Source organism: Anomaloglossus baeobatrachus, chromosome 5, assembly GCF_048569485.1.
Source record: "Anomaloglossus baeobatrachus isolate aAnoBae1 chromosome 5, aAnoBae1.hap1, whole genome shotgun sequence".
Classification (NCBI taxonomy): domain Eukaryota; kingdom Metazoa; phylum Chordata; class Amphibia; order Anura; family Aromobatidae; genus Anomaloglossus; species Anomaloglossus baeobatrachus.
The window spans coordinates 167054609-167076886 of NC_134357.1; the positions used below are offsets into that span (position 1 = coordinate 167054609).

At 43.7% G+C, this 22278-nt stretch overlaps 1 protein-coding gene across 1 annotated transcript in view; it reads left to right on the forward strand.

The window, feature by feature from the left end:
* GPRIN2 (G protein regulated inducer of neurite outgrowth 2) overlaps positions 1 to 10857 on the forward strand; it is a 94995-nt gene extending 84138 nt beyond the window's left edge. Inside the window, exon 2 of the mRNA XM_075347290.1 lies at positions 8146 to 10857. Coding sequence (XP_075203405.1) covers positions 8169 to 9968 — 1800 coding nt within the window. The 5' untranslated portion in view covers positions 8146 to 8168 and the 3' untranslated portion in view covers positions 9969 to 10857. The remainder of the gene's footprint in view (positions 1 to 8145) is intronic.
* Positions 10858 to 22278: the final 11421 nt, after the last annotated feature.

Here is a 22278-nt window from a genome sequence, read left to right on the forward strand (position 1 = left end):
TGGGTACGGGACTGCAATAGACCAGGTGAGTGCTGCTGAGAGCAGTTCTGTTATTTATATGTGAGGCCGCATGGCACATTTTATAAAAATATTTTAGTGTAGGACTGCTTCAAATGAGATTTGCCGTGACGTGGCGAAGCAGCTCAAGAAATTGCAATTTTTTGCCAAAAATCTCAAAAAAAAAAAAACATTTTATAATGCAGTTTGGAATATTTGATGCCTTAGTGCACATTGGTGCTGGCTCTTTGTTGTTTCTTTGTTGAATTGGTCGGTGGTTGACCTCCACCTTGCTATGCACCCCAATTTGGGATGTATTCCATCTGTATAGATTTTGGCGTTTGGTGACTGTTCACATTGGGTCATCAGGCTTTGTCCACAGGCTATATATATACTTCATGCAGCATTTGCTTGGACCTGTCCCGCCCACAGCCATGACTCAGTCATGGGTACGGGACTGCAATAGACCAGGTGAGTGCTGCTGAGAGCAGTTCTGTTATTTATATGTGAGGCCGCATGGCACATTTTATAAAAATATTTTAGTGTAGGACTGCTTCAAATGAGATTTGCCGTGACGTGGCGAAGCAGCCCAAGAAATTGCAATTTTTTGCCAAAAATCTCAAAAAAAAAAAAAAAATAAATAAATTTTTATAATGCAGTTTGGAATATTTGATGCCTTAGTGCACATTGGTGCTGGCTCTTTGTTGTTTCTTTGTTGAATTGGTCGGTGGTTGACCTCCACCTTGCTATGCACCCCAATTTGGGATGTATTCCATCTGTATAGATTTTGGCGTTTGGTGACTGTTCACATTGGGTCATCAGGCTTTGTCCACAGGCTATATATATACTTCATGCAGCATTTGCTTGGACCTGTCCCGCCCACAGCCATGACTCAGTCATGGGTACGGGACTGCAATAGACCAGGTGAGTGCTGCTGAGAGCAGTTCTGTTATTTATATGTGAGGCCGCATGGCACATTTTATAAAAATATTTTAGTGTAGGACTGCTTCAAATGAGATTTGCCGTGACGTGGCGAAGCAGCTCAAGAAATTGCAATTTTTTTGCCAAAAATCTCAAAAAAAAAAAAAAAAAAAAAAAAAAAAAAAATTTTTATAATGCAGTTTGGAATATTTGATGCCTTAGTGCACATTGGTGCTGGCTCTTTGTTGTTTCTTTGTGCAATGACCATGTCTGACCATGCAGGAACATAGCCAGAAAATACCAGAGCTCCTGGCTAGGGGAGGAAGAATAAGTGATTATACAGACAATATGGGATAGTTGATGTTTTCGGTGAGATAAAACATTTTCCTGACAGTTTTATCATAGAAGTGTTTTTGCTGTGCCTCAAGTCCTCAGAGCTCATCACAAATCAAATCAGTGAGAAAGGAGGGAAATTTTACCTCATATAAAGCAGTGAGAAAAGAGGTAAATGTTTTACCTCACAAAAAGAATCAGCTATGCTTCCATGCTGTCCTGTCTGTATACTCTCTTTTGCTTCCTTCCCTGCCCGGGAGCCTTGGAATGTATCAATCATGTTCCTGCATGGTCATTCACAACCATTACACAGTACATAGCAGGAGCACATTTATAAGATTACTTCAGCATAGGAGTATTTTTTTAACCCCTTAACAATCGCAGGCCATAACATTACATCCTAAGGCATATAGGTGTAATCACCTGTGGCTGCTGCTGGCAGCCGGTGGTGATTTCTGCATAAGTCAACTGATTTGAACAGCTGAGATGTGTGCCCCAAAGGTACTGGTGGATCTGTGATCCACTAATGCCTGTTAGCTCCTTAAATTGTCAAATTGTGACAGATTTAAATGCCAGTCACAGTAAATCTTCACTCACCCAATTCCATCGGTGGCACCCGGGAGCCTTGGAATGTACCAATCATGTTCCTGCATGGTCAAACACAGCCATTACACAGTACATAGCAGGAGCACATTTATAAGATTACTTCAGCATAGGAGTATTTTTTAATCCCTTAATGACCGCAGGCCATAACTGTTGTGAATACATTTTCCAGTTTGGGTCTCCCTCTTGTGGTTAGTGCTGGTGGTGCGGTTGAATTGTTGAATAGGAGCCAGACACCTGTGGAGGACTGGCAACCAGGTCATTCAGATTGGGCCTATATAATGGAGTAGGTTTTTCCTGTTCCTTGCCGGTGCTCAATGTATTTCCTGTGTGCTAAGGACATTCTGAAACCAGCTCTTCTCTCTACCAAAACTCCTTTCAGATGCTTGATTCCTCATTTTGTCTGTGTGGAGTTGGATTATTTCCTGCTGGGAGTGTCTGTATACCTAGCTCCATGTTTTGCTATATATTGTGTTTTGTCATGCTTGGTATTAAATTCAGTCCCTCATCTATATTAGTGTTTTTTGGATCCCAGTAACACCAGAGTATTGATATAGTGGGGGAGAGCCTGTGTGGGCTCAGAGCTTTTCCATATCAGGCATGCTGAGATTTATTAGGGTTTTTACGGCTGCAGACAGTGCTCTTTCCTATCCTTTCCTATACAGATAGATTGATCCTCATCTTTGCTGAATCTGTTTTCTAGCTATGTATTGTGTTTTCTTATATCACCGTAGTCTTTACATGTGGGGGGCTATCTATATCTTTGGGGATTGCAGATTAGCTTTTCTAATATTTCTCTCTGTAAGAATATTTAGTTCTCTAGCTTTGCCGAGGCGACTAGGTCATCGTAGTCTTGCCCCACGGCTACTTCTAGTTGTTTGTCAGTATTAGGTCTGCAGTCTGTTAAGGCTCCATCCACTCTGGTTACTTTCTGGGTTTCCGAATTTTTGTCCTTTTTCTGATCCACCTCGGTCACTGAATCATAACACATAACATTACATCCTATCACATTAGTATATAACTGTAATCACCTGTGGCTGCTGCTGGCAGCCGATGGTGATTCCTGCATATGTCAACTGATTTGAATAGCTGATATGTGTGCCTCACAGACACGAGTGGATCTGCAATCCACTCATCCCTGTTAACCCCTTAAATCGTGCTGTCAAAATGTGACAGATTTAAATGCCCATCACAGTAGATCTTCACTCACCCAGTCCCAGCGGTGGCACAGTGACAGAGCCGATGGTTGCCATGGTAGCACAGGGTCATGTAATGACTTCTATAGCTCACATGACTCACCCGGTCGAGTGCTGCCTGTAACAAGAGGTGAGTATTTCTGTTGATCACAGCTGTATAGCTGTCATCAACAGAAATGCATGAGCGATCAGACTGCTGATCCTTATAATCCTCTCTGGGGACTAGTAAAATTTAAAAAAAAGTAAAAAATAAGTTTTAAAAAATTAAAAAAAATTAAAAAAACCTAAAAGTTCAAATCACCCCTCATTTGCCCCATTGAAAATTTAAGGCTGAAAAAAATAAAAAAATATACACACATTTGGTATCACTGCGTTCACAAATGCACAATCTATCAAAATATAAAATCAATTAATCTGATTGGTAAACGGCAAAAAAATTCCAATTGCCAAAATTATAGTATGTTTTTTGATCGACGCAAATTTTGTGCAAAATGCAATAACAGGCGATCAAAATGTAGCTTCTGCGCAAAAATGATACAATCAAAAACATCAGCTTGAAACATAAAAATAAGTCGTCACTGAGCCAAAGATCCCGAAAAATGAGTACACTACGGGTCTCGGAAAATGGCGCAAAAAGTGCGCCACTTTTTTTGGACAAACTTCTGAATTTTTTTTAACCCCTTAGATAAAAGTAAACCTATGTTTGGTGTCTTCGAACTTATACTGACTTCAGGCATCACACCGACACATCAGTTTTATCATATAGTGAACACAGTGAATAAAATATTCCAAAAACAATCATGCAATCGCATTTTTTTTGCAATTTTTCCGCAATTGGAATTTTTTTGCGAAAACAAAAAACAGAAAAGCGGCCGAGGGTAAAGGGTTAACACATTCAATTGTGGAACCTATTATCGCAAGATCTATTGGTGACAGATACTTTGGCGAGACATTTGAGCTTACTTTAAAAGGATGTTATCAGTAAGTTATGGCATTTCGCAAGATAATGACATAACTTAATACCCACTAGCAGTCTGACCTCTGTGGCAACCATTGAGAATGCAGTGACTGTAGCGCTTTGTTCCCTTTGCAGTTTTTCCGCTATACACAACAGCACTCTCCGCTAAAAGCTACAGTGTAACTTCTTTCAAATAATTTAATCTGTTGATGTCATTATCTATTGTAGATGGTGGGGTATTCAAAGTCTTTCCATTTTTATGTTGCAGAACATTTTTTATGCATTATACCACTATTTTCAGGTGCAATTATTATCTTTGAAATAAAGCATTTTTTTTTTTTTGCTTACAACAGAATAATTTTGAGTTTTTACCACCAGTATAGAATTAGTTTTTTTAATAAGGAATAATGGCTTTCGCATACTTTTTGTTTTTGTCACAAACCCGTTTTCTTTAATGGATGATTGTGATCAGGAAATTATATTAAACTGTATCTATTTTGTTTGGAGTAAAAGAAAAGAGACCTACAGACATGCCCATGGACTATAATAGACTATAATGGGTATGTGTACTATCCACGTAGGTGTGTGAATTTGAGCTGACCTCAGTTCTCTACAACGCCATGTATTTGGGAGATCCACTGTGTGTGAAAATGGTAAATTGTTAAGGAAATCAGGACAGGAGCAAATACTTTGTCACTGATTATATGAACGTACTATTAATAATATATCATAACGATGTCATCAGGTAAAAAAATAAAGTAGTATGATCTTATTAATGATATATGTGCATTATGTGGCTCAACTTTGTAGCCAAACATCATGGATAAACCACAAACTTGAAGACTCAAACTCAAGGCCCTAAACTGTTCCAGAAATACAACTAAAATTATTTATTTCACCTGAATGGGGTTATTATCAGTGGCAAACACAACAAATGTCCCCCCACCTTTCATATAGTTAGACTTTTTTACCTTGGTATTTGTACATTTTATGAAGGTACATTAATTAATTTGCTATTTTTCCATGCCTAGTAACGGAAGATATACAAGTGAATTTTAATTCTCCTAAATAATTAGTCTGCTTAATCAGATTATTCTGCTTATCAAATCCAACTTTCTCTTCATGTTCCAGAAAATTAAATAGGTCACATCTTATGTCACAAGACAATGGACAATGAGGATAAGCAAAATTGTTGCTTTCATAAAAAGAATTAATGAAAGCAACAGACTTAGGATCAGTCTTACAAGCCAACAGAAGCTTAGCCAAAAATAGTATGCATTAATTCTATATCTCTCCTTGTAATCCTTCTTGCTAGCGCCAAACACATCACTGCAAACCAAGAGCTAAATCCTGCAAATAATATTCTGTCTTGTTTAAATCAATGCTTAGAAAGGCTCTTAAGTTATGCTATTATTTCAGATGCATTTTAGTATTTATGAAGCAAAACAGGTTTGAAAAAATAATTGGTGAACTTCTCTTTAGGAACGAGTTTTTATAGTTGTCTATTCAAAAGACTCTTTGGCTCTGTTCTGTAGAATATCCCATGATGCAAGGATAAAGGATAGTGACTAATGTGAGTAAAAGCAAAAATATTGGTTATATACAGTACAGAACAAAAGTTTGGACGCACCATCTCATCTCTATAACAACTGTTAAGAGGAGACTTTGTGCAGCAGGCCTTCATGGTAAAATAGCTGCTAGGAAACCACTGCTAAGGACAGGCAACAAGCAGAAGAGACTTGTTTGGGCTAAAGAACACAAGGAATGTACATTAGGCCAGTGGAAATCTGTGCTTTGGTCTGATGAGTCCATATTTGAGATCTTTGGATCCAACCACCATGTCTTTGTAGAAAAGGTGAACGGATGGACTCTAAATGGCTGGTTCCCACCGTGAAGCATGGAGGAGGAGGTGTGATGGTGTGAGGGTGCTTTGCTGGTGACACTGTTGGGGATTTATTCAAAATTGAAGGCATACAGAACCAGCATGGCTACCACAGCATCTTGCAGCGGCATGCTATTCCATCCAGTTTGCGTTTAGTTGGACCATCATTTATTTTTCAACAGGACAATGACCCCTTACACACCTCCAGGCTGTGTAAGGGCTATTTTACTAAGAAGGAGAGTGATGGGGTGCTACGCCAGATGACCTGGCCTCCACAGTCACCAGACCTGAACCCAATTGAGATGGTTTGGAGTGAGCTGGACCGCAGAGTGAAGGCAAAAGGGCCAACAAGTGCTAAGCATCTCTGGAAACTCCTTCAAGACTGTTGGAAGACCATTTCCGGTGACTACCTCTTGAAGCTCATCAAGAGAATGCCAAGAGTGTGCAAAGTAGTAATGAAAGCAAAAGGTGGCTACTTTGAAGAACCTAGAATATAAGACATATTTTCAGTTGTTTCAGACTTTTTTGTTAAGTATTTCATTCCACATGTGTTAATTCATAGTTTTGATGCCTTCAATGTGAATCTACAATTTTCAGAGTCCTGAAAATAAAGAAAACTCTTTGAATAAGAAGGTGTGTCCAAACTTTTCGTCTGTACTGTATAAGCATTAGGATATAACAAGAAATGGAAAAGTATAAAGCTTCGGAACATTTCAGCTAAATAAACGGCAGTGTCTATTTAAGGATTAATTTGTATTTGTGATGCATTTTGAGTTATAAGTTAAAAAAAGTCCCACAAACAAAATTCATTTTAAACAATAAATCTTGGAATAATAATTAATTCTCAATTGGATGTTGTTACGGTCTCTGAGGGGTGGCGACCGTCCAGGGGTGAACCCACTGGATCGTGCACCGGACTCCCCTGAAGGAGCAACCAGCAGCGAACCAGTATACTGGGACTGTGTGGCGCTCCAACAGAAGGTGTAAATGCACGGCAGTCAGGGACCAGAGGAGTTAATCTCTTATGGACATATATAGTCTTAATGTCCAGTGAAGGAGTGCACAGATATGGCAGCACAGAGATGACAGCTCAGATGTGGCACTGGAAAGACGGCACAAACGAGATGGCACTGTGGTGCCTCAGACCTGATGGTACTGTGATGATCGCTCAGACATGGCGGCACTCTGGTGATGGCAGAGATGTGACAGCACAGTGGTGATAGCTCAGATGTGGAGGCACCCTGCTAATGGTGGAGAGCAAGCTCTAGGCCATGACAGGGGTTAAGAATACAAGACTGGTACAAGGACATAACAGCAGGACTAGACACAGTAATGTACAGGGACCTGAGAACTAGCAATGCTGCTCAGGCACCTCCTGTAGGGGGAGGCGGTCTTAGATACCTTTGGCAATAGGTGACCTCTGGGATCACTTCCAGGTAATGGGATGCCATCCTTTTAAGAAAGGGGGTGTGGCCACATGCACACCCTACAGGTACTAATAGAAGATCGGCGTATGGCCTGAAAGCAGGAGGAGGACACAGCAGGCCCCAGGGACATGCGGGAATACCGCGCTGGGACTGGGCAGGTGAAAAGGAGGGTGCCCCTGCTGGGGCCTGGGAGCGGGGATGCGTGGAAATACTATGCTGGGATTAGGCACTACAGATGTGTTAAAAAATAATGCTACTGTGCTGAGATAATCTGATAAATGTGCCCCTGTTGTGTACTGTATAATGGCTCTGTCTGACCGTACAGGGACATGGTCTGAACATACTGCAGCTTCTGGTCAGGGGATAAGCAAAAGAGAGTCTACAGACAGGATGGCATGAGATCACAGCTGAACCTTTCTGTGAGGTAAAACATTTCCCTGACTGCTTAAAAACAATGTTCTACCTCACAGAAAAAAATCAGCTGAGATCCCATGCTGTCCTGCATGTATACTCTTTTACTTCCTCCCCTGGCTAGTATGTGTGGTATGTGTCGGCCATGTACATTCATGTCAGACAGCCATTACACAGTACATTTCAGGCGCACATTTATAAGATTCTCTCTGCACCGAAACATTTTTTTTCCACATTTAATCCTGCAATGTATAATTATTCCAAGATCTGTGGATTAAAATATACTTTATTCTTGGGACCACCCTTTTACGGGCACTACTCATTAAATCATATGTTTTTTAATCAGTTTGTTTATTGCTACTGATGATTTTATTAATGGTAAATGTATTTATTAATGATTGTATCTTTTTCATGCAGGTGCTGAAGTACGTTATTGAGTCATGGCAAGCAGGGACTCTTCTTCAGCTTGCCAAGAAACCTTTCATGTATTTTGCCAAAAGAATACAAACTGTGGCTGTCATTTCCTCTCGAAAAGTTCTTCTGCTCTACCCAACACTGAGTCATCACAAAGTAGACCAGAGATTCATAAAAGCCTTAACAACATTACTTATGTGGCCAAGTGTAATGCAAACAGTGTAGTTCAGAATTCACATAGTTCAGAGCGGTCTTGTAGCAAGAATGGTCCTCCTAATCTTAATCCTGTAAAATCTGACAGCAATCACCTTTCTGTAGATCACATTCAAGAAAAAGTTCATCCCAAGATTCACTATCTGTCAGATGATTCATCCTTAGCAACAGCAGAGCAAGAGATCCAAAAGATCTTCACCAAATACAAGGTCTCTGAAAATATTTCCTTACTAGGTCACTCAGACACATCCATGTGTAAAGCCGACAGCATGGATAATCTTGACTCACCAGTCATGATAGTCCAGAAGAGTTTTTCAGATTACTCCTGTGGAGCCAGGACCTCAGTGCCTCATTCTATAAGGGCAAAGAACACAATCAGTGCCACCTTTTCCAATCTCTCTGGTTCTAGCAGCATTTCTGGGTCTGGTAGTGATGGCACTTGTACATTAAGTAATATTACCCAAGATTCTGGGATAGATCATTCTCCATCAAATCTGCCAAACAATTTGACTGATGTATATTCTGACAAGGAGCCAAATATTCCATTGAGTCATTTGGACAGCAGTACAATTTCGCACAACATCACTGTGTATACAGTGCCAGGTGCCTATCAACATGGAGTGTTTAGTCACCAAAATTCTCAAAATCTGCTACAAACTAATGATTATATGTGTTGTCAGCCATACTATAATATTTCGGGTATTATGTCTTGTGATGACATCTCAGAAGCTAAGCTCTCACCACCACCTATGATTACCCACAATAACTGTTCTGTTCATTGCAGTAAGGGCTATGAACCATTGCTAAAAGTTGATGACACAGTTGCTGCCTACTGCCACTCCTTACCCATATCATCTATTCAGTACTCATCTGGACTAGCACAATCACCTGGTGAACCTATCACAGGGCACACTCTACCACTATTCTGTCCTCAATTACCACACACTGATAAGTATTCATTTCCAAAACTAGTATCATCAGTTAGCGAATCTGGACTTGATACTAAAAAGCTACTACGATGTGGCCGGCTTGCTTTTCCACCACCTCCTGTTTCCATTGGAGAAAATAATTTGCTAACTTATGATGGAGATACCAGTGATTTACTACTTAAAGCAGTAGAAACACCATTAGATGTCTTGGAAATCCCAGATTCAGACGCAAAGACCAAAGATACTTGGACAATGACATCTACAGATTATTTCTCACTAACCCATAAAAGTTTCCCCAGCGTCAAAGATGCAGAAGTACAAACTGTGATTATCATGGAGAGCAAGTCAGTCTCAACCACTCCATTTGTTCAGAGCAGTAGTCATTTATTTCCGAATGTTGGGATAGGAATTAACTTACATTGTCCTCAATCACCAGTGCGAGAAGTTAGATGGGATAATGAAGGAATGACATGGGAAGTTTATGGAGCTGCAGTAGACCCTGAGGTTCTTGGCTTAGCTATTGAGAAACATTTAGAGATCCAGATAGAGCAGAACATGCAGCCGTCAGAACAATCAGGAGAAATGGAACGATCAAATAAAGAGAAGAGACGGTCTATCAGAACCGTAATGCAATCCCTGAGACAGTCCAATTGTTGTGCATGTACCACCGCCACTTCTGATTGATGTTAGAGATCGTATAATATTAACATTTAATGTTAAATATCTATTATTCGCTGCACGCTAGCCCTGCTGCCTATTATTTGAAATCTCTGATATGAAGCGAGAGTTCCTCTTGCTTATTATTCATAACTTAGGACCTACAGATTCCATATCAGGATGGGTTTACACACACATTTGGTTGAGTTTTTGATGCAGTTCATTGAGCCTAATGGATTCAGGCACTTAGAATATTATATAGTAGTGAACAGAAGTCTCAGGGCCTTGTTATACAGATTTGCTATGTATGGACATATTTTAGAGGCACATAACTTCATACGTGGCTCAGAAATAAGATGCTAGAATTTTTTTCTGTTTATTCTGAAGCTCAAAAGGCTTCAATGTATCTGTATGAACATACTGTTATCACTCCTTCAAAATCAGAAGCATAGTAAAGTAGAAGTTTGCATCATTGCTTAGACTATATTCAAGTATTGGGGCTGATTTACTTATCCTAAACATATAGAGACAGTGGGAACATGGACTAGTTTGTTTACCTTTTGACTATTTTTTTTAATAAATTTAGTATACATTGGGGCATCTTAAGCTCCTTTTACTAATCCATGGCCCCTTATAGAGTATAAAATGCTTATTAAATGTGGTTCATCGCATATGCGCTACACTAGACTTCTGCCTCAACGAGCCAAAATTCTAGCATATTTTGATAAGTAACTCGCCCCATTGTATTCACGTTGCCTTGTTTTCACACAATTTTATGCAACATTATGGCAAACCTGTCTGGTTTTGCATCAATTAAATCAAAACTGGGTTCAACCCAAAAATTTACTACACCTAGAGATTTAGATAAAAAAAGAGAGGAAAATATAAACCAATCCTTCTAGGTTATTCCTTCATTTTGGATCCACATCTTAACAGTATTTAGATGACAAAAAATGTTTTTTATTTTTATATATATATATATATATATATATATATACATATATATATATATATCACAACAGCGAGTACATCCCTCACATTTTTGTAAATATTTTATTGTCTTGTCATGGGACAACACTGGAATATATTAGTCAGTGTACAGATTGTATATAACAGTATAAACTTGGTGTTGCCTCTAAATAACTCAATATACAGACATTAATGTTAAAACCTCTGGCAACAAACGTGAGTACACCGCTGAGTAAAAATGGTAAATTTTGCCTAGTTAGTCATTGTCCTTCTTCAATGTCATGTGACTCATTAGTGTTACAAGGACTCAGGTGTGAATGGGGAGCCAGTTTGGTAAATTTGGTGTGATCACTCTCACACTCTCTTTTATACTGGTCAGTGGAACTTCAACTTGACATCTCAAGGCTAAAAATTCTTTGAGGAGCTGAAAAAAAGAATTGCTGCTCAACATATAGATGGTCTAGGTTAAAAGAAGATTGGTAATCTTCTTTTCACCCTGAAACTGAGCTACAGCACAGTGGCCAAGACCATACAGGGGTTTAACAAAACAAGGTCCACTTATAACAGGCCTCGCCATTATCGACCAAAGAAGTTGAGTGCAGATGCTCAGAGTTAAATCCAGAGGTTGTCTTTTCAAATTAGTTTAAAGGGGTGGAGGGTACAGCCTGTCAGTGCACAGACCATATGCTGCATCAAATTGGTCTGCATGGCTTTAGTCCCAAAAGAAATCCTCTTCTAAAGATGATGTGCAAGACAACCTGCAAATAATTTGCTGAAGAAAAACAAACTAAGGACATGGATTACTGGAGCCAGATTCTGTGGTCTGATGAGATCAAGATAAACCTATTTGATTCAGATGGTGTCAAGCATGTGAGGTAGCAATCAGGTGAAGAGTACAAAGAAAGACAAGTGTGTCATGCCTACAGTCAAGCATGGTGGTGGGAGTGTCATGGTTTGGGGCTGCTTGAGTGTTGCCAGCTGTGGGGGGAAAAAGTTCATTGAGGGAACCATAAATGCCAGCATTTACTGTGACATACTGAATGATCCCCTCCATTCATATTCCAACATAACAACCCCAAACACATCACCAAGACGACCTCTGTCTTGTTAAAATAACTGAGGGTAAAGGTGCTGGACTGGCCAAGTATGTCTCCAGACTTAAACCTTATTGAGTATCCGTGGAGCATCCTCAAATGGAAGGTGGAAGAGAGCAAGGTCTCCAACATCCACCAGCTCTGTGATGTCATTGAAGCGATGAATCGAGGGCCCCGAGCAAGTCACGGGATCAGACAGACTTAACAGGTAAACCAGAGAAGGATATTTATTGATCAGGGAAACAAATGTACATTGCCACGTGGCTGCGGATGAGGAGAGTAGGGAACAAGTGTAAAAAACAAAAACTCCAAGTACAGTCTTGTATATTTTAGCTGAGGCAGCAAGGTCAGGTCACCACAACTAGCACAATCAACGATGAAAATACAATTAGCAATTCAACATTATGCACATCCTGTTCTATCAACTACTGTACCTGACTGACCTCCTCTAAAAGGAGCCGTGCAGATACCGCACTCTCACTATGGAGGCCTATTCTGATTCCCTCACCATCGTACCCGGGTACTCACACACGGAACCGTCTGCAGGACTCGTCCGCTACAAGGATAATCAGTCCAGAGGTTCTCTCTCCACTGTAGAAGGGTGATGAAGGACTCTCCTCTTAACCACACTGGACAGCTGGGCTCATCAGGCACGGAGTTCTAGCAGGCCGGATTCTGTCTCTCCTTTCTCTGCCTTCTCTCAGCACGAACTGGAAATCCCCAAGTCATTTCCTGTTTCTTCTATCCCAGACCTTAATCAGACCAAGTTAGATCAGGCAGCGTGTGAAGTCTGGGCCAAACCATTATCCCCATGCTTATGAGCCAGTCTCATAAAGCTGTATTGCAAAACATACAGAAAGCCGCTACAGTGCAAAACATCACAGAAAGCAGTGAAGCAACATCCTCAGTAGGGGCTGCACTCCCCTACATCATCATAGAGGATGGAAGTGGATTCCAGTGGTTCCTATGAAGCTTTAGCGAATTCCATGCCCCAGAGAGTTAAGGCAGTGCTTGAAAATAATGGTGGCCACACAAACCATGCAACGCATGTCATATGAAGAACGGCTAAAAGAACTAGGAATGTTTAGTTTGAAAAAGAGAAGGCTGAGAGGAGACTTAATAGCGGTCTACAAACATCTGAAAGGTAGTCACAGTGCAGAGGGAACTGTGACACCCCGGGGCTGTGGGGTATTCAGTCATGGGCGTGTGTGACACTCAGGGGAGTTGTGGTCGCGGCCGATGCCCGATTCCGTGACCCTGGGGGTCGGTCCGAATATAAAAGAGGTTAAAATAAAAGAAAATAAAAGAGTTTGTCGACTACACCACTTGCGGTGTGCAGCCAGATTATTTGAAGCCACCGCTGCAGAGTTCTGCTGGGGCTGATGGAGTTGTGCAGCTTAGGTGTTTTGGGCTCTCCGCAAGCAGGACTGGACCCCAGCAGTGGATGATAGGGATTGTTGTGAGAAACAGTCAGTGTGAGTGCATGGGGTGATCAAGAACACAGTCCACACCAGTATTGCAGTTTCTACTTTCCTTTACTTTGCTGTGATGGTACCTGAACCCGCGGGTGCCGGTCCCAGGTGCATCTGCTCCCCTTGTTCTCCGTACCAGCTGTCACCTTGGTTGGCTGTCCTCCGTGCACACATGTTGATGGGCTCCCGTGGCCTAGAGCTACTTGTGAACCCCTCTGTTTCTGTCTTGGTCTTATTGCAAGCAGCCTAGACTATTTCAAGGGTTCAATCCCCGGTCCCCTTTTTGTTGTGTGTGCTTGAAACTTTTTGGGTTGGTGATGGACCCTGGAGATCTTCTCGCCCAGCAGAGTTAACAGCTGACCATAAAGTGCCCCACTGTCCTAAAGTCTGCACCCCGCCTTATGCTGAGTACTGTGTGCCTTGGTTCCAGACTTCCACAGGCCTCCCATGGTACCTGGAGTCTGACGCTTCCACAGGTAACCCATGGTGCCTGGAGTCCTGGTTCCGTACTCCACAGTCACGCACTCCTTTTACAGCACTCCGGTGGTTCTTCAGGTCGGTTTAAGTATTTTCCACTTTCTACTACTACTACTCTCCTCCTCTCCTTCTTTACTGCCTAACAGACTGCACACCCTTTCCCCTCACTGGGTCTCTCCCTCAGGTTGGGTGGCTACCGTCCAATCAGTGCCCTCCCCTTTTACATGTTACTAGGCAGTCTCCCAGTGTGTGTTGGGGTTGTGTGTGTGGCCTGAAGGTGCTGGTGTGTTTACTGGCACAGATATTCTGGGGTTTTGGTTTTCCATGGGTTTCATTACCTCAGGGGTGTGTTTCATTAGCACAAGGAAGTACAAAAAGCAATGGGATGAAACTAAAAAGAAGGAGATTCAGATTAGACATTAGGAAAAACGTTCTGACAGTGAGGGCAGTCAGAGAGTGGAACAGACTACCATGGGAGGTGGTGAGCTCTCCATCCATGGAAATCTTCAAGGGGAAACTGGATAAACAATATAGCTGGGATGATTTAGGAAAACCTGCACTCGCAGGGGGTTGGATCCGATGGCCCTTGAGATCCCTTCCAACTTTACCATTCTACGATTCTATGATTCTATGAAATATTCACAATTTGGGCACAATTTGTTCATTTTTACTTATGGGTATACTCACTTGCGTTGCCAGGGATTTTGAGATTAATGACTGTGTGTTGACTTATTTAGAGGGCACACCAAATTTACACTGTTATGCAAGCAGCACATTGACTGTTTTACCTTGTATCCAAGTCTCATATCTTCAGTGTTGTCCCATGAAAATATATAATTAAATATTTGCAAAAATGTGAGGGGTGTACTCACTTTTTTGATATACTATATATGTATATATTTTTATATACTTATATATATATATAAGCAGAAATGTATATTTTTTTGTTTGTCCACACTCATAGTTTCTATTTCTTACTGTTATGTCTTGAGGCCTTATGTCCTCATTTCATTCTCTTTTCTACTTTCCGCTGTATAATGGTTCAATAAACACTTTGAAATCTAAAGAAAAAGTTGTATCAAGAACTGAAGTATAACTGCAACCTTGAGCAAATTTATCGTCAAGGCCACGCTCACACGAGCCATGATTCTCTCTTTCAAGAGAATAGGATCGATTATGGTAATGACACTCAGCTCAAACTCTGATTAGAGTTTGAGCTGAGTGTCATTTACTGTGCTCCAATTAAAATCTACTGCACTTGGATGACATCTGAGTGCAGTCTGATGTTTTACAAGCACACATAGACTTGAATTAATGCTCGTGATGCGACTTGTGGAGCCATTTGCAGCATGCAGCAAGATTTTTCTCATGCCAACCTCAGATCTGCACTGCTCCATAGTATAACATTGAGCCAAGGGCTGTCCAATAAAACATCTAAGTTATACGCTTGTGCGAATTATACACTTTTGTGAGCGAGCCCATATACCGATTGTAAGGGCATATATGTCACAAGTATTCTGCAGAGAAAAGGTTTGGAAAAATGCAGCGTTAACCAGTTAAGCAACATGATATTCTACAATAATTTATATATTATATGACACAATAGTTGGTAAAGATAATATTAACCCTAAAAACATACAGTATATGGAAAAAAATATAAAGAGTCACAGAGGCTACAGTTAACTTTCTTCAGTCATCTACCTATTGTAATATGTGTTGATAGTCTTTACAGCCTTTGTAAGATTTTCTTCTCTTTATTCTCAGAAGTGTCCAGATCTTGGAAATGTTATTCTCCCCATCATGATATTACCAGGTTTCCCTGAAAATAAGCCCTAGTTGCAGTTCAATAACAAAAGTGTCCATGCAGCAAAAGAAAGTTAAAGAATAGTGATGAGCGAGTACTAAAAAGCTCGGGTGCTCGAAGCTCGGGCCGAGCCTCCCAAGATACTCGTGTACTCGGGCCGAGCAACGAGCCCAATGTTATCCTATGGGAGACCCGAGTATTTTTGTGAAATGACCCCCCGGCAGCATGGAGAAACCCTAAAAATGGCACAAAAGTCTCAGAAGAGTGCTCAAATGACATGGCAACAGCATGGGGAAGACCCCTTGAAGCATTTATCACTCAAAAGTCACAGCTGTGAACAATTTTGTCCGCGTTTCACGCCATTTTTACGGACTCACCAGAAAACCTTCCAAAATGACCCCAAAATGATTTTTCATGGCAGAAATGTTAAGGGCACATACCCAATAGTGAGATAGAGCTGGTGTATGTTACTTTTTGAGATTAATACATGAAAGATTTTACGTGAAAACATTGTGTGGCACTCCGATGTCCCTGAGAAGAGACGTACATGAAGGCCTCTTGAGTCTAATGTGCCCATTTTGAGGAAGTGAGTCTTTGTAGTATTTTCCTTTGCCAGGGCAGTCCAAAATTGTGAGGTTCACCAATGCCCCTGCATAGAGACGTGCATGAGGGCCTGTAAACCTGAAATGCCCATTGTAAGGAAGTGGGTGTATTATAGTATAGCCCTTTGGCAGGGCAGCCAAAAATTGAGAGGCTCCACATTGTCCCTGGATAGAGACGTGCATGAGGGCCTGTAAACTTGAAGTGCCCATTGTAAGGAAGTGGGTCTATTGTAGTATAGCCCTTTGGCAGGGCAGCCAAAAATTGAGAGGCTCCACATTGTCCCTGGATAGAGACGTGCATGAGGGCCTGTAAACTTGAAGTGCCCATTGTAAGGAAGTGGGTCTATTCTAGTATAGCCCTTTGGCAGGGCAGCCAAAAATTGAGAGGCTCCACATTGTCCCTGGATAGAGACGTGCATGAGGGCCTGTAAACTTGAAGTGCCCATTGTAAGGAAGTGGGTGTATTATAGTATAGCCCTTTGGCAGGGCAGCCAAAAATTGGGAGGCTCCACGTTGTCCCTGGGTAGAGACGTGCATGAGGGCCTGTAAACCTGAAGTGCCCATTGTAAGGAAGTGGGTGTATTATAGTATAGCCCTTTGGCAGGGCAGCCAAAAATTGGGAGGCTCCACATTGTCCCTGGATAGAGACGTGCATGAAGGCCTGTAAACTTGAAGTGCCCATTGTAAGGAAGTGGGTCTATTGTAGTATAGCCCTTTGGCAGGGCAGCCAAAAATTGAGAGGCTCCACATTGTCCCTGGATAGAGACGTGCATGAGGGCCTGTAAACTTGAAGTGCCCATTGTAAGGAAGTGGGTCTATTGTAGTATAGCCCTTTGGCAGGGCAGCCAAAAATTGAGAGGCTCCACATTGTCCCTGGATAGAGACGTGCATGAGGGCCTGTAAACTTGAAGTGCCCATTGTAAGGAAGTGGGTCTATTCTAGTATAGCCCTTTGGCAGGGCAGCCAAAAATTGAGAGGCTCCACATTGTCCCTGGATAGAGACGTGCATGAGGGCCTGTAAACTTGAAGTGCCCATTGTAAGGAAGTGGGTGTATTATAGTATAGCCCTTTGGCAGGGCAGCCAAAAATTGGGAGGCTCCACGTTGTCCCTGGGTAGAGACGTGCATGAGGGCCTGTAAACCTGAAGTGCCCATTGTAAGGAAGTGGGTGTATTATAGTATAGCCCTTTGGCAGGGCAGCCAAAAATTGGGAGGCTCCACATTGTCCCTGGATAGAGACGTGCATGAAGGCCTGTAAACTTGAAGTGCCCATTGTAAGGAAGTGGGTCTATTGTAGTATAGCCCTTTGGCAGGGCAGCCAAAAATTGAGAGGCTCCACATTGTCCCTGGATAGAGACGTGCATGAGGGCCTGTAAACTTGAAGTGCCCATTGTAAGGAAGTGGGTCTATTGTAGTATAGCCCTTTGGCAGGGCAGCCAAAAATTGAGAGGCTCCACATTGTCCCTGGATAGAGACGTGCATGAGGGCCTGTAAACTTGAAGTGCCCATTGTAAGGAAGTGGGTGTATTCTAGTATAGCCCTTTGGCAGGGCAGCCAAAAATTGGGAGGCTCCACGTTGTCCCTGGGTAGAGACGTGCATGAGGGCCTGTAAACTTGAAGTGCCCATTGTAAGGAAGTGGGTCTATTGTAGTATAGCCCTTTGGCAGGGCAGCCAAAAATTGAGAGGCTCCACATTGTCCCTGGATAGAGACGTGCATGAGGGCCTGTAAACTTGAAGTGCCCATTGTAAGGAAGTGGGTGTATTATAGTATAGCCCTTTGGCAGGGCAGCCAAAAATTGGGAGGCTCCACGTTGTCCCTGGGTAGAGACGTGCATGAGGGCCTGTAAACTTGAAGTGCCCATTGTAAGGAAGTGGGTCTATTGTAGTATAGCCCTTTGGCAGGGCAGCCAAAAATTGAGAGGCTCCACATTGTCCCTGGATAGAGACGTGCATGAGGGCCTGTAAACTTGAAGTGCCCATTGTAAGGAAGTGGGTGTATTATAGTATAGCCCTTTGGCAGGGCAGCCAAAAATTGGGAGGCTCCACGTTGTCCCTGGGTAGAGACGTGCATGAGGGCCTGTAAACTTGAAGTGCCCATTGTAAGGAAGTGGGTCTATTGTAGTATAGCCCTTTGGCAGGGCAGCCAAAAATTGGGAGGCTCCACGTTGTCCCTGGGTAGAGACGTGCATGAGGGCCTCAAAACATTGTTCCCATTGCAAAGGAGCGGGTCTCCTGTCATTGTAATGTCCATTCTGCAAAGAATGGGCGAAAAAATTTACCACTGGGGGTATACCTGAAACAAAGGCCTAAGTATTGCAATTTGTAACGGTCATCATGGTGGCGCATGAGGAGAAGGAGGAGCAGTCCAGCGATTATCCAAAGTCCAGAAGTGTGTACCCATGGGTGAGTGGAGGTACATGGCAAACTTTAAATTCCGCTCTCATTTGCTGGTGGTGTGGTGAAGTCTGGCCCAATCCAACCCTTGTTCATCTTGATCAGAGTCAGCCTGTCAGCATTTTCAGTTGACAGGCGGGTGCGTTTATCTGTAATGATTCCACCTGCGGCACTAAAAACACGCTCTGACAAAACGCTAGCGGCAGGGCAGGCCAGGACTTCCAAGGCGTAGAGAGCCAATTCATGCCACGTGTCCAGCTTGGATACCCAATAATTGTAAGGCACAGAGGAATGTCGGAGTACAGTTGTTCGATCTGCAAGGTACTCCTTCAGCATCTGGGCAAACTTAGGATTTCTTGTGGCACTACCCCGCACCTCAGGGGCTGTGGTACGTGAGGGGCTGAGAAAACTGTCCCACATCTTAAAGACTGTTCCCCTACCTCTGGCGGATTGGACTTGTGCCTCTCTCGGCTGTACGCCTCGGTTGTCCACTGATTCCTGACCTATGCCGCTAGCGTTTTGTGAGGGGAATGCTTTGCCTACTTCCGTGACTATGGCCTTCCGGAACTGCTGCATTTTGGTTGACCTCTCCTCCACGGGAATAAGAGACAAAAAGTTCTCCTTGTAGCGTGGGTCTAACAGTGTTACCAACCAGTAATGATTGTCGGCCAAGATGTTCTTAACGCGAGGGTCACGAGACAGGCAGCTTACCATAAAGTCAGCCATGTGCGCCAGACTCTTAACAGCCAGGACTTCAGTAGCCTGACCAACAAGATGACTGAACATGCTGTCCTCCTCCTCCTCCTCCTCCTCCTCCTCCTCATCTACCCTGTCCTCTGGCCAGCCACGCTGAACCGAGGATATGACTGGTGTGCATGTCATATCCTCAATTTGGCCGGAGAGTTGCTCCATGTCTTCATCCTCCTCCTCGTCATAGTCCTCCACTGCACGTTGTGATGAGACGAGGCTGGGCTGTGTGTTATCACCCACACCCACTACTGTTTCTTGCTCCAACTCATCGCGCTCCGCCTGCATTGCATCATGTTTGTTTTTCAGCAGAGACCGTTTTAGAAGGCAGAGTAGCGGTATGGTGACGCTAATAATGGCATCATCACCACTCACAATCTTGGTGGAGTCCTCAAAGTTTTGGAGGATGGTACATAGGTCTGACATCCATCTCCACTCCTCAGGTGTTATGTGTGGAGTTTGACCCATTTCCCGACGGCTTAGGTGATGCAGGTACTCAACAACTGCCCTCTTCTGCTCACATATCCTGACCAACATGTGCAGAGTTGAATTCCAACGCGTGGGGACATCACACACCAGTCTGTGAGCCGGAAGATGCAAACGGCGCTGAAAGCCGGCAAGGCCGGCTGAAGCAGTAGGTGACTTTCGAAAATGTGCAGACAGGCGGCGAACTTTTACCAGCAGATCAGACAGCTCTGGGTATGACTTTAGAAACCGCTGAACCACGAGGTTGAGCACATGGGCCACGCATGGAACATGTGTCAGCTGGCCTCGCCTCAAAGCTGCCACCAGGTTCCGGCCATTGTCACACACGACCTTTCCTGGCTTTAGGTTCAGAGGTGTGAGCCAGTGATCTGCCTGCTGTTTCAGAGCTGTCCACACCTCTTCTGCATTGTGGGGTTTGTCACCGATGCAGATTAGCTTCAGCACAGCCTGTTGCCGCTTCGCCGAGGCAGTGCTGCAGTGCTTCCAGCTTGGGACTGGTGTGGAGGGTACAGTGGATGAGGATGCGCAGGAGGAGGAGGAGGCTGAAGAGCATGACATTCCTGAGCTGTAGAGTGTGGGTGAAACACTGACTGAGGTAGGGCCTGCAAACCTTGGTGTGGGAAGGACGTGTTCCGTCCCTCGCTCAGACTGGGTCCCAGCTTCCACAATATTAACCCAGTGTGCCGTCAACGAGATGTAGCGGCCTTGCCCACAAGCACTTGTCCACGTGTCTGTGGTTAGGTGGACCTTGGGTGAAACAGCGTTGTTCAGGGCACGTGTGATGTTTTGTGACACGTGGTTATGCAACGCGGGGACGGCACACCGGGAGAAATAGTGGCGGCTGGGGACCGAGTAACGTGGGACAGCTGCCGCCATCAGGTCGCGGAATGCTTCTGTCTCCACCAGCCTAAAAGGCAACATTTCCAGCGCAAGCAGTCGCGAAATGTTAGCATTTAGAACTGTGGCATGTGGGGTGTTGGCAGTGTATTTGCGCCTGCGTTCAAAGGTTTGCTGAATGGATAACTGAACGCTGCGCTGGGACAAGGACGTGCTTGATGATGGTGTTCTTTCTGCGTAGGCAACTGCAGGTGCAGGAGTGGAGGAGGCTTGTTCGCAGGCAGCATGGACAGGGGATTGGCTCGCATGCACAACCAGCGAAGACGTAGCAGTGACATCAGCAAGCACTGCTCCTCGACTCTGTTGTACATCCCACAAAGTCGGGTGCTTGGCTGACATGTGCCTGATCATGCTGGTGGTGGTCAGGCTGCTAGTTTTGGTACCCCTGCTGATGCTGGCACGGCAGGTGTTGCAAATGGCCTTTTTAGAATCATCTGGAGCCAACTTAAAAAACTGCCAGACTCGGGAAGAGCTAACATTTGTACAGGCACCTTGTGTCGTCGTGTTGTTCCGGGGAACGGTTGCCTGACTTCTGCCTGGGGCCACCACCCTGCTTCTTACTGCCTGTTGTGATGCTACGCCTCCCTCCCCCTGTGCACTGCTGTCCTCGCTCTGCATATCCTCCTGCCAGGTTGGGTCAGTTACTGGATCATCCACCACGTCGTCTTCCTCTTCCGCACCCTGCTCCTCCTCCTGACTTCCTGACAATTGTGTCTCATCATCGTCCACCACTTGTTGAGACACGTTGCCAACTTCGTGAGAACGTGGCTGCTCAAATATTTGGCCATCTGTACAGACGATCTCCTCATGACCCACTTCAATATGAGCTGGCGAGAGGCCAGAATGTGTGAATGGAAACGTGAACAGCTCTTCCGAGTGTCCAAGTGTGGGATCATTAATGTCCGAGGAGGACGTGTACTCAGCCTGGTGGTAGGAAGGAGGATCAGGTTCAGAAATGTGCGGTGCAGTATCACGGCTACTGACACTTGACCGTGTGGAAGACAGAGTGTTTGTGGTGGTGCCAATCTGACTGAAAGCATTATCTGCTATCCAACTAACAACCTGTTGACACTGGTCTTGGTTCAAGAGCGGTGTACTGCTGCGGTCCCCAAGAATTTGGGACAGGACGTGCGAGCGACTAGATGTGGCCCTTTGTTGTGGCGAAATTAGAGCTTGCCCACGACCTCGGCCTCTGCCTGCACCACCATCACGTCCACTTCCTTGTTCCTTGCCAATGCCCTTGCGCATTTTGCAATGCTGTGCTGACGTGTATTCACTACTTGCGCGTTATATCAAAGTTTGTGGAAATTGCACACAAGTGCACCTGTACGCTGCCACCGACAGGCACACACGTGCGGTTTTAAAAACCAAGCACGGACGCACTAAGAACCTAAC